This window comes from Oryza glaberrima, chromosome 2 (genome assembly GCF_000147395.1).
Source record: "Oryza glaberrima chromosome 2, OglaRS2, whole genome shotgun sequence".
NCBI classification, from domain to species: domain Eukaryota; kingdom Viridiplantae; phylum Streptophyta; class Magnoliopsida; order Poales; family Poaceae; genus Oryza; species Oryza glaberrima.
In genome coordinates, this window is record NC_068327.1 from 22,954,220 (window position 1) to 22,967,704 (window position 13,485).

At 43.7% G+C, this 13,485-nt stretch overlaps 1 protein-coding gene across 1 annotated transcript; it reads right to left on the minus strand.

Moving 5' to 3' along the window:
- Positions 1–652: 652 nt before the first annotated feature.
- LOC127761086 (cytosolic Fe-S cluster assembly factor NBP35-like) lies at positions 653–3,625 on the minus strand. Its single transcript, XM_052285304.1, has 3 exons — positions 3,466–3,625; positions 3,200–3,301; positions 653–1,849 (listed from the first exon to the last, which is right to left on the minus strand). The coding sequence occupies exons 1-3, from the start codon at positions 3,521–3,523 to the stop codon at positions 951–953; spliced, it is 1,059 nt and encodes a 352-aa protein (XP_052141264.1). The 5' UTR covers positions 3,524–3,625; the 3' UTR covers positions 653–950.
- Positions 3,626–13,485: the final 9,860 nt, after the last annotated feature.

Below are 13,485 nucleotides of genomic sequence, written 5' to 3' on the forward strand. Positions count from 1 at the left end.
CCCACGTGCCGCTTCTTATCTCTGCCAGCGAGAGGGGGGGAGGAGAGGGGAGAGAGATGAAGACGACGAGAGATGGGGAGAGAGGGGGAAGATGAGAGGTGAGAATGACATGTGGGGCCCACGTGGGCCCCACCATTTTTTATTAATTTGTATATGAAACTGATATGTGTGCCCCACAGGGTTTAGTATTTTTTTTTCAGGTTGAATTACCACGTAAACGCCACGTCAATGCCACGTCAGATGAAGACCGAGTCAAATTCGCCAAGTAGGTGCTACGTCAGCCAAAACCACCATCTAAACCGCCTAGGACCTTATCTACACCGGTTTTGATAGTTGAGGAACCGTTATATCTAGTTTTGAGGTTCAGGGATGAAAATCGGATTTGTTGATAAGTTAAGGAAAGTCAGATGAACTTATTCCCTTTGATTCCATGGGACTCATCAGGCCATGTTCCGCGATTCGATATGTGTTGGGCCAAGCTTGTCCAATCTGCAAATTGGACAAGGATGTGTAGGCTGTTGGGTCAGATTTAAGCCGAAGCAAAGATAAACGGAGCCCACGATAAACAGGGGGATAAGGCAGTAGTAGCCCTAACAGCAATATAACTGTAGTACGCTATGCCATTGGTTTTGTTGACCATATTCAACCCATAAAGACAGAAAAGCATGCAAAGCAAGCAACTAATGTATATAAAATACAAATGGTTGTTGAGCTTAGTAGCATCATGCAATTTATTTGTGGCGCATCCCTCACATCAGACTCAAAAACTGATTTACGAGCAGACAAGTTCTACACAACCAAAACTGGACTTCAAAACATATGGGGTTGTAACAGAAACATATATGCACACAGAGCTTCGATATCTCCACATCCCAGTTTAGTAGTTTTCCAGAAGCCTCCATCACTAGTTCACTCAAGTCTTCAACTATCTGAAAAAAAAAACAGTTCACTCAATCTTGATTCTTGATCAGCTTCTTGACTATGCTTTTAAGAGCTGGTGCACTAGCACTGCACTTCTGATCGACGAAGCATGACCTCCCTTCCTCGGCTGCCTTGCAAAGCTGTGGATCCATTGGCACCTTACCAAGGAAAGGTACTCCCATTTCATTGCACATTTTCTCCGCACCACCCTTGCTGCTATCAAACACCTCGCTGCATGCAACCATTGTCAAAAGCTCGGGAGCTCTCTCCTTGATATAGTTCAGTGCCCATTCCGTAGCATCCGTCTCGCCTGCATCACCTGGCTTCACGAATCTGAAATCCGAGAGAGACTGCCTCAAGCCACTCATGTTCTCCACAACACCTAAGATTGGCACACCGACCTTCTTGCAAAAATTTATTTCCTTCCGCACATCTATTAGAGAGACCTGCTGGGGAGTCGTCACGATTATCGCACCATCAATTCCTGTGGCTTGCAGGTACTGTACAATTGAGATGTGTTCATCAGATGTTCCTGGAGGAGCATCCACCACGAGATAGTCAATTTCCCCCCAATCGACATCCTTCAAGAACTGTTTGATGAGTCCATTCTTGCGAGGGCCTCTCCATATAACAGCATCATCTGGGTTGGGTAGCATGAAACCAATCGACATGACACCAAGGTTGGACTCCACATAGACCGGTGACCAACCAAGGTTGCTTTGATGAATATCCTGGCCTTCAAGGCCTAACATTTTTGGGATGCTAGGGCCACATATATCGATATCGAGAAGGCCAACCTGGCAATCCATTTCAGCAAGGGCAAATGAGAGCTGGGCAGAAAATGTACTCTTTCCTACACCTCCTTTCCCAGATAGAACCAGTATCTTATGTTTTACTGTAGCCATCCGTTCAACAATACCAACCAAGTCTACAATCACAATTGAGCAATACAGTCAATAATTAACACACACGCACACATGTGGATGAAAGAAAGCATCAAATATTGTCTCTGTGAATAGCAATCAACTATGGCTAAAATTAGGAATGCCTGAAGAGCATACTTAGGAGAAAAATACCAATTATAACCATGAAGGAATTCATTTGTTTAACTACATTTTTTGTATTCCTAATTGTTCGATTACATGAGCTTGTCTTCCCAGGTGTTTGATCACATGGGTGCCTTCTTTTTTTTCATGGCAACACTGTCATGATGTGTGTTCACAGATAATTGGATATCACTAAATGCTTTCTCCATATTTGTTTCCAACAGGGGTTTCATTCTTGATGCGCTCCATTTTCTGTATGTTAACATCTAGTATCATTTTTTAGCTTCATTCTTCTTAGAAAAGGAAGGTAGGCTGTGTTTTCAATTTTCATGTTGGATATCGGGATCATGCACTTCCTTTTTTTTTGTGATCTTTAGTGTTATACCCATAAAAAAATGTACTTGCTGACAGTACTTTAATTTTGGAAAATTAGTCAGGACCAAGTATTTCTTCATGGATTTGGGGTTGGGTTTGGCTTAAGCTTTCAGTGTCAATCCCCAAGCCTTCCTATATCCATTGCTCACATTGCTCATGTTTTTTTAACCATCTGAACTTACAACCTAAGAACCTACAAGGTGTTTGGTTTTACTGTTACTTATGCAATCAGATAGAACAATAGATTTACAAAATTACATCAAGACTTGAAGGCATATCATTGTGGTAGATGGTGTCTTCATGCCCAAACAAAAAAACATTACAAGTGATAGAACTAAGCTGGTTGATAAATATCACAGGTAAAAACTATCCATAAGGCTAGAATCCAATCAACATTGCACACACCCAACTAAACCATGCAATGACCTGATGAACATATTAAATACTTTCATCCGCCTAATTAAAATTTGGATGTTGGTTACTAAGAACCTCAATTTGCTTATTTCAACTGCTCATATTATCCATGTGGTGCTCTTGTAAGATGTATGTACAACAGGGTCAGCAGCGAGGAATATGTCCGTGTGCCAATTAATCTTAATTCATCCGTATCTTGCTTCTCCAAAATTCAGAAAACAAGACACAGCAACCCCCACCCCCAACCCACCCCCCCCCCCCCAAAAAAAAAAAAAAAAAAACCTAATAATCTTACGAGAATCTGCAGCTATGTGACAGAACAGGTACAAACCAAATTAATTCTAAACTGCTGATATATGCAAGATAATTTTGCACCCCTAAAGAAGAATGAACATATGGAAAATCTTGCCACATAATGATACAACAACAATTGGTTTTGTTACCAGGATCAGGGCCCTTGGGGGCGGTGGCGCAAATCTGCTGGTTGGGGCATCCGGCGCAGGCGTCCGCCTTCCCCGCGTCCTCCGACTGCGTCCCAGGGCAATCTGCGAAACCAAACGATTAGGGATCTTCCGCAAGGCCCTAATTCCTTCGCTCATGTCACACCCATACCCCCATCCCTTTCCCTTCCCCCATTGCAAAGCGACCTAAAACCTACCCCCAAACCCAACGGAAACAGGGGGGGAAAGGGCTAGTGATCGAGTCTTACGCTCGTTCGCGTCCGCCGGGACATCGCTCTTGCCGCCGCCGCCGCCGCCGTTCTCCATCTCCCTCTCCGTCTCCGCCTCGCGCTAAACTCGAGTCTCGAGTTCGAGTTCGAGTTCGAGTTCTCGTTTCTTCTCGCGAGGTTTGCTGCGACCTGCGTGGAACGGGGCTCTCCTCCTCAAGGCCCTCAAGGGAGCCTGGTCAAAGAGCACACCGAGCGTCCGATTTCGATCGAACGGTTGGAGACGTCACGATTAGGGTGTTCCTGGTTGTCAAGGACAAGTTTGCATCTTGTTTTCTCGTGGCATATCCGTCGCTCTCTCTGATTCTCTCTAGTTTATTTTTATTGCGTGAAAAATATATTTTTCTGGTTGACTTTACTCCTAATCAAATTTATGATGGACGATCTTGCGCCGATTCGTTAAAAAAGAACAAGTTTTAGAAGAACGATGTTGTACTATAGTATTCGATCGGTTTACGCTTTAACTTTTTTTTGAAACCGTGTTTACGCTTTAACTTCTCCAGTAGAGAAAAAGATTTACAAGAACGATGGGGTGCTGCAAGCATGATTTGACCACAAATACTTTCTTTATTCTCCACAATCCAAACTCAAATACAGAGACGCACTGTGAAACCAATAGACACTATACTAGTGGTTACTTCGCGCGTTGCAGCAGAAACATTTAGAAATAGTTAAAAGCTATAAGAAAACAATTTGTAATATATAAAAAGATAATATTTTAAGCTTAATGATAGGTGATATGAAAATTTAATTGTACGTGACACATAATTATTAACAGCACGATTCTACCATGACCCAGAAAGCACAAGAAGCGACCGTAGCGGTGGGATCGGAGGCGGTAATTTTTCTTATCTCTTTCAACGGCTCTATTTGCATTTTTTTTTCACGGTTTTGTTTACCATTATCGAACGGCTACAATTCTTTCTCCTTATTTTTTTTTTGAATCAGGCCTATAAACAACTAGGTTGGTGGGGACCAAGGCCCTGATTCAGCTTAGGATTATAACAATCTGAATTATTAAGAATAAACTAAAACAAATATGATAGATTATTATAATCTATAAGCAAGATTACTATAATATAGTAATCTACTCTAAAGGTACTTTTTCTAGATTATTGGGTGAATAACAGCTAATAATCCAGAGAATCAAACTGCTAACAGCTTATTCTATGTCGATTTATTATAATCCTGCTTATAGTAATCTGATTCAATAATCTTAAGCTAAAATAAACAAGTCTAAAGGTATAAGCCGAATTGTTCTTTGCTTATGGAGCAGCGTGTCTAATAAATCGTGTTTTGTAAAAGACTAAAAGGTGATTTTGTTCGAATCGCGTGTTATGTGAAGGATTATTTGTGTGAGCCCCGATCTTTCCCGAGCCCTACTCCCCATGCCACACCTCATACTACTTTATCCGTTTTACAATGTAAAACTTTATAGTATTGTCTACATTAATATATATGTTAATGAATATAGACAGACATATATATCTAAATTTATTAACATTTATATGAATATGAGCATACAATGTTATAAATTCTTATTGTGAAACGGAGGTTTCACAGAGGGAGTACGTGCGTGCCACCCGGCCGCTACATCGTCCTCTAGCTGTTTCGGCGTGCGTGGCGCCAAGATTGCGTGCGTTTTCCTCGGCTCACCTAGCTCGCGCGCGCGACGTCGGCAGCGGAGCGCTCGCGGTGCAGTGCACCGAGCAAGCGACAGTGCACGACGAAGCGGCGCCGCCACGCGGTCTGCTTATGCTTTCCGAGAGATGCGATGCGAGGCGCGGTCGATGATATCGAGGCCGGCGGCAGCGGAGATGCTCCTGGATGGACGGACGCAAGCAAGGCCGAGACCGAGTTTTTTGTTTAAAAAAAAAGGTCAAGTGACTCTGGCGCGATTCTGCGAGAATGATTCGATTGTTGGCGTCAGCATTCAGCAGCGTCCAGGTGCAGTGCATGTAGGACACGCTGCTCCGGCAGCCAAGTGTACGTACTCCACGAGTGGGTTTGCCTCTTGTCGGTTCGGTCTATCTCTCTCTCTCTCTACACGCGTGTCAATGCGCGGGGTGGTGTGCCCGGACGCGAACCATCGGCAAATTTTCAGTAGACACTTTTTTATGTGAGCAAGAATTAGTTTGTGATGTGTGCAAGTAATTTGTGATGAGATGATTAATTAGTGCTTGAGCATAATATGGCAGCATATTTATCTTTTTGTTAAATTTCTGGGGCTGCTACAAATGTATTTTTTGTGTAAGAATTTATTAAATTTTTGTGGATGCTAGAGGTAACCTCACCAATTCTTGTTGAGGAAGTATTTTTTATCCAAATATCCCACCTCATCCGGTCATCCCTCCATCCAAGCAGGTGATGGGACATTCCATCTCACTTAATCTTTCAAACCAAACAAAAAAATAGGGTGTGCTCTATCCCTAAATAGAACCATCCTATTCCAAAAAAATAGGGATGAACCTAACCGATCCCACTTCGTCACCACTCAGCTTATGCGGAGTTAGGCGTGCATGCGAAAGCAATTAAATGTCAATGTAAACTTTAAAAGTAATTAAAAGCCATCACGTTCACTATAGAAATACCAAGTTTATGCTCTGATCAAATATGAATAGAGGGAGTAGTTTACAACAGAAACAGAAGCGACAAATACGTGAGCGAAACAAACTTCACCGTACTCAGTACGCAACGCAAGCGTACCATTTCCCATGGATATGGAATTATATCCGAAAGTCTTCAGAATTCAGCTTAGTCTTCGAGATTAATAATGGTAGTAGCTAGAAGTCAGCATATCGTTCTCATCAATTTAAACCGATGCAAACCGGAGAGGACAAGTCAACATACCGTTATCAATTATTTTACTGGTACGGTTAGATCAGGAAGTAAAAAATTAAAATGATGTAAATAAATCTCAGACGTCCATTTAATATCATATAGTAGTTCACAGTGGCGGAGCCAGAAATTTTCTACGCCTAGGGCTTAAGTAGGGCTCACCTAATAGGATATTGGCTTTCTCAAAAATATACATGGTGATTTAAAAGGATTTAGGCAAAGTTTATGGAGGCAAGCCTAGGGCTTAAGCCTAAGCTGCCCTAGGCTTGCCTCCGCCCCTAGTAGTTCATATTTACGCTATATATAAAGTTTGTTCTACATATTTTTCTGACAAGCGAATATTATAAGAAATGCCTTTTTGTGTGTGACTAAATTTTCTTTGCCCATTACTCTATTTTTTTTTCGGGGTGCCCATTACTCTATTCTTGCAATAAAAAGAACCATATGTCCACGACATGACAATCATCACTACCATTCACATAAGAGACCAAAACACGTCTAGATTCAGCACGCCACGGCCACGCCGCAGGTCGTTGTGGGTTATGGTGATGGTCCTCCGCTGGCCGTTGCCGCAGGTATCTACCTTTTGTCGGCTTCGATCTGTCACTGGCTGTCCCGTCGCTGCTGGTCCGGTACGGTACATTCCATTCTACCCGCTGGGCCTAGGAATAGAATAGACTACCTGAACTCTCCACCTCCACTCCTAGTCCTAGCCTCCTAGGAATAGAATAGTACTACTAGAATCATAGCGAGTGTACCATGCACGAGCTTACGTAAGCGAATCCGACATAGATAAGCTCCTCTTTTTCTCGAGTTTATTTAGGTATAAGTATAGGTTATTTTAGACGATTTACTCTCCGGTCTCATGATATAAGAGATTTTAGTGGGATGTGACATATTCTAGTACTATTAATCTGTACTTCAGATACGTAGTATTAGGATGTTCCTCATCCCACCAAACTCACTTATATTACGAGACGGATGAGGTATGTAGTAAAATTCCGCACTCTTTTTTTTTTCTTTTTGGGTCTGATGAGAATGCGGCGCGCCATGTATGAGCTGGTTCTTGGGCCGGTGTCAAGGCCGACGTGGCAGGAAGAGCCAGGCGCAGCCGATGAGCCAGATGAGGAAGGCGCCGAGCTGCCGGGGCCAGGGCGCGTCCGGCTCGCCGACGATTACAATGGCGCCCAGCAGCATGGCGAGGAGCGCAACCTGGGGGCGCATCGGGGCCGCCTCGGCGGCGCCGGCGCGGTGGGCGGTGGCGGCGGGATGGATTGTGGCGACAACCGCCGTCGGGCCTCGCACGATGGCATGCTCGGCTTCGCCCATGGGCTGCACGGGCTGTCTGCGTTCGCGTGCCGGAGGAGCGAAGGCGGCCGCCGCGTCAGCGCGGCCGGCGCCGCCGAATTCCTCGGCCGGTCCCAACTGACCGGCGCCTCGGCGAGACGAGGAGCCGGCGTCGTGTCGCCCAGAGTGGTGAGCGCCACCGCCGAGATCGCCGCCGAGGAGCAGCGCGACGGGGTCTTGCACGCGGACGTCATCCCCAACGGCGCCGGCTACATTGACGGTGATTGACCGTCCAACTCCGCCGTCGTCCGATATTGCGAGGAGCCCTCCGTCGGCTGCGGTGGTCAGCCCGAATTCGTCGGGCCGGCGGAGATCCCCATGGCCACCGTGAGGGCCTTGCTCAGGGTGGTTGGTGCGGGCTTGCGCTTGCCCAAAGAGATCGCCATCGGCCACGACACCATTGGTAACCGGCATGGTGGTGTCTTCCTTGATGCCGCGTTGGCGTTGCTGCGCGTCCATTGGAGGATGCACGCGGAAGCTACTGAGATTAGAAAACCCAAATGGTATAATAAATCTCCAGCAGCTCAGATAGTGTTGGGTTATCGTCCTCCCTTCCCTTGTCCTGCTATATTTATACAGCAGAAGGAGCTAGTGTCTTGTCTAGTGCCTTACGTTGGTCGATCAGATACTTCAGTTCATACGAGTTCATACCAGCGTCCAAGCCCACGCTTCGTGATCAGAAGCTTCCTGGCAACTTCGTGTCGCTCGGGGACGCAACTGTAATTCCGTAGTGGCGTAGCCCAGGCTTGTTACGCGCGTCAGCTTTTTCAGTCGAGTCAGTGAAGAGAGCAATGAACGCCAAAATAAATTTCCATGGCTCTTCGAATTGTCGGTCGGCTCGCTTGCGAGTTGCGACGACAGTTATGCGCGCTCGCCCATCGGCCGGCCGCCGGGCGCGAAGCTGCCACGAAGCTTCGTCGGAATTCGCGATCACGACTTCGCGCGACCATCACCAGACACCACCCTCTACTCCCTCCGTCAAAAAAAAAAAAAAAGACAAACCCTAGTTTTCGTGCCTAATATTTGATCGTCCGTCTTATTTGAAAAAATTATGAAAAAAATTAAAAAGACAAGTCACGCATAAAATATTAATCATATTTTATCATCTAACAACAATAAAAATACGAATTATAAAAAAAATTCATATAAGACGGACAGTCAAAGTTGGACACGAAAACCTAGAGTTTGCCTTTTTTTGGGACGGAGGGAGTATATTTTACTCTCCTCATCGACAACAAAAGTTACACATACTATCTCCGTTCTAAAATAGTGGTCGCTTTGACTATTTTTTTCAACGTTTGATCATTAATCTTACTTGAAAAATTAGTGTAAAGATAAAAAAGATAAGTCATACTTAAAGTGCTTTGGATAATAAAGCAAGTCACAAACAAAATAAATAATAATTTCATAAGTTTCTGAATAAGACGAATGATTAAAATTTACAAACAAAAACTCAAAGCGAGAAGTATTTTGGAACGGAGGTAGTATTACTTTTGTCACAAAGACCAAAGAGAAAATAAATTGTCTTGGATGTTACAAAATCAATAAGTGAATACAAATATACAACCAATAAATATTTAGATGACTCTTTAGGTTTTAATCAAACATTCAACCACTAAGTAGTCAAGATCATTTAAGTATTGAATGCATAAAGACTACAGATAGAAACAACTTATTTAGAAAAACTCAAATGTAAAATAGGTGTAACTTTTGTGGATGGAGGGAGTAATTGCTTTCCAAATTAAGCCTCCGTCTCTTCCAAATAATTTTTGTCCCCATCTGTAATACGAAGTAGTAGTAAGTCTTTTAAATATCACTGTATTGCTAATCATAAGAGTATTATGTATTTCAACGACTATTATTATTTTAGAACTTAATAGCTGTCCTCTAGATTGAACAGCATCATACAGGGAAAAAAGACATTAAGAAAATTAAAAACAGATTGAGTCAAATGGTTACCTGATAATGGTTAATATTGAACAAAATTATACAAAGAAAAAAATCCAGAACCATCCAACAAAAGAATCAAATGATTATCTGAGATTGCAAACTGGTCCATCTGGGCAACTGATGAAAAGGTTCAAGATGGCAACGACGTCATCTGGCAGCAATTGGAGCATAGTGATATGATCTGATAGACCTAGCACACACCTATATACTTACTACGACATATGGAGGAGTGCAGCAAGGTACGCACATACTTAGAGGGTGTTTGGGAACTAGGGACTAAACTTTAGTCCTTCTCACAAAAGTATAAGTCCCTCCTCTAGAGACTTATGTTTTTAAGAGTTTAGCCCCTCTCTCCTAAACACCCCCTTACAGATGTGGCCATAAAGTTGACCTCGGAAAGAATCATATGATAGCACCATTAATCCATAAGCTAACCTCTGAAGGTGGAAATGCAGTGAAGATTGATTGCGCAATTTTTATTTTTGCTATCTTATTACTTCCTCCGTTTCATTTTATAAGGCTTTCTAGCATTGCCCATATTCATATAGATGTTAATGAATCTAGGCTTAGATTTATTAACATATAAATATGAATATGGACAATGCTAGAAAGTCTTATAATATGAAACGGATAAAGTATATTAGAAAATTTTGAACTCTAATAATTGTACTCTAAGCTAAATAGACCAGTAAATAAGTTCTACTAACAATTCGAGTCTCAATAAGTTCTACTAGCATTGGCATACAAATAAAAAATCATATAAATAATAAACCTTCAGATTACAACTAACTAAAGATACATAGGCCGACTGGCCAAGTATTTAGATATTTGCAGAAGCTTAACTACCTAATCTACAAGCAATCTAACTAGAGGTAAAATTAAGTCCTAAGCAAAATGATGATCCCGTACACTCATATTAACTAAGTCTAACACCTGCAAAAAAGAAAAATAAACATATACATTGCAAGAGTCGATGAATTAATAAAATTAATATGCTGGCAAGCAAAATCAATCCTAACATATTATATGCAAGGCTTATTCAAAGAAAGGCCATTTATAATTCATTTTAGCATAAAAGCAAGTTTTTTTAGCAACATTTAGCAAAGGAAGTTTATAAAATCAATTCAAAGCTTAAACAAAGGTGTATCGTAGTAAATTTCATAGCATCATCACACATTTTCAAGTCCTCCTCAACGACCAGGCGTAAATTCATCATCATAATTCGTCAAACAAACCCAAGTCACCATTTTCAAGTCCCAATTTCACACACATTTAAAATGTAAAATCTATACTCATGACACTTCATCAAGTCGCTCTTGACTGTAAACACGACTAATCGATTAGTTTTCATAACTCTGTAGAGTTTATACTCTTGACCGTGACCAGGGCGAGCAGGCTACGCCATGTCAATTGAGCTATATTCTATGTGTTGGATAGTATAGAAGAGATATACTGCGTAATGTGGGACACATTGTATTGAGCCTCAGGGGGCCGGTATATATAGGAGTACATGGGAAGGAGATAAGGAAGGATTACAGATATGGAAGGAATCCAACAAATCAATCCTATCCTAATATAACTCTAACTACCATATACTCTAACACTATAGAGGTTGGTGTCCGAGGCATGCTCGTGATCCCGCCTGCTTCTATTTCGTAGACCCAAGCTTCTTTGAGAAACCATTGCTGCCGGTGACTCTACACCAGAGGCTGTCTTTCGCTGGGACGATGGAGGTTGTGCTGTGTTCTTCGTGGTCGACATCCTGTCGCTAAGGGACGAGGCTCCCGACATGCGTGGGACCTCTATGTGCATGACCGGTGCTCTAGGCATCGTACATTCGTACCCATCCACCATAATGGGCTGGGAGCTCACCGTCGTCGTCAATCTCGCCTGAGGTGCTCGTCCTAGCCCTCGCAACCCCATTGTCGCGCCTCTCGTCCAAGAGGTCTGCGCCCACCTCATCTCCACAGCACTTCACCCTCGCCCCTAGCTCTCACTCCGTGGCGTACGACGGCGCCGCCTCCGCCGCAGGAGTTTGTCCAGGAGACTGGAGTTTAGTGCAATCTATTACCATCGATGGGTTGAAACCATGGGTTAAATCCAAATCTATCTATTATATACTAAAAGTCTATTAAACTTACTATAAACACTCCTAAGTCATCACGTGGCGCTCTAATAAATTAAAGAAATCCTAGAAATTTTGAGAAAAAAAGAAAAATATATATCCATCTGTTTCTATTTAAATCGGTGGAACCATCATTTTCCAACCGTTAGATCAAATGAAAAAGACAAATCTTTTTACCTCCACCTCTCATATGTAGCCCTCTCTCCCCTCCATACGTGACTTCTCCGATGTACGTGCAGCTCGTATATTTTATAATTTTCTATCTAGTCCCAGACAAATCTTTTTACCTCCACCTCTCATACGTAGCCCTCTCTCCCCTCCATACGTGACTTCTCCCACGTACATGCAGCACATATATTTTATCATTTTCTATCTAGTCCCTATTAAAATAGCTAGCAAATCAATGTACATAGCGGAGGCGGAACAGCATGAGTACATGACAGTAGGCGCCGCCTTGGCATCGCCAATCTTGGAAGGAACCGCAGCCAGGGGCGGGCCCAAGGGGTAGTCCAGGTAGGCCCAGGACTACCCTAGAATTTGGTCCAGAGAACCCAGGTATTCATTTTTCTTGGCCCATCAAAAAAAGCCTGGCCCAACAAAACAAAACAAAAAAAGCCCTAACACTCCTCTCCCTCTCCCTCTCCCTCTCCCGTGCGCTCTCCCGACTGGCCTCCCACTCCCGAGTCCCGACCGACCGGCGACCGACGGCGCTCCCATTCCTCCCGCCGCGTCCGGCCGGTGGCCTCCCGGCTCCCACCAGGCGCACGCGCCGGCGCGCCCAGCCGTGGTGGCGGTGCCGCTGCCTTCGTGCAATTGCGCGCCGCGCCGGTGCCCGCGCGGCCGCGCCCTCTCGCCGGTGCGCCCCTCCGCCCCTCGCCGGCCGTGCCCTCTCCGCCCCTTGCCTCCAGCGCCCATCCTCCCAGGCACCGCGAGGGTAAGCCCCACCCACTCCCAGCTCCTCATGTTACCGAGGTCAGGAACTCGGTAGTGGAGTCCTGAAGCAATGCTGCTGCTATGCTCTGTAAAGTTCGTACTTTGATGAATCCACTATGTTTTTCTCTTCAGCATCTTCGCCAACCAGCTTCTCTTCTTGTTCGGCCTCAGCTACACCAATCCCACATATGCCGCTGCAATTCAGCCTTCCATTCCTCTCTTCACCTTCATCTTGGCCGCCCTCATGTGGGTCAGTCTCTTTCCAACCTGCACAAGAACACTAAGTCACCAAGAAGTCCTTCTCGGAGACGTTAGCGATTGATTGCTTTTGTTTCATCCGAATCATGCGAAGGGTATTGGTATTTAATGATTGGGATGTGAATTGGGATTTGGTCGTTCTAGGTGCAGGATTAACTACATGTATGGACATTTCAACGAGAGATCTGGGCTGAATGCTCCTTTGGTTGCCCACGATGTATATGAAGTCATCATGAAGGTGAGATATCAAACTAAACTTTAGGGACTTGCACTGATAGTTGTTCTTGTTCTGATTTGTAAAATTTACTGTTCCATTCAATTTATTGGTCATTAGGATTATCGATGTATGTTATGCCTCTTGCGGTTTCTGATGTTTTGATCTTTATTTTCAGAATGCTTCTCGCTTGGACAGCGAGATAATTTATGATAGGGACTTCGATTATGACTATTTTGGTTTCAAGACTCAGTGGCTACTTGAACAATTTAAATTGTCATTTAGATAAGATTTAAACTTATTTGTTATTTTCTATTTGTATTGAACCATTTAGAGT

Bases quoted from the DNA above. Each gene is read 5' to 3' on its own strand.
- LOC127761086 (XM_052285304.1), bottom strand. From the start codon at position 3,523: ATGGAGAACGGCGGCGGCGGCGGCGGCAAGAGCGATGTCCCGGCGGAC. The intron at 3,302-3,465 runs GTAAGACTCGAT...TTGGTTTCGCAG, and splicing joins CCCGGCGGACGCGAACGAGC to ATTGCCCTGGGACGCAGTCG. The intron at 1,850-3,199 runs GTAACAAAACCA...TTGTGATTGTAG, and splicing joins CCCCAAGGGCCCTGATCCTG to ACTTGGTTGGTATTGTTGAA.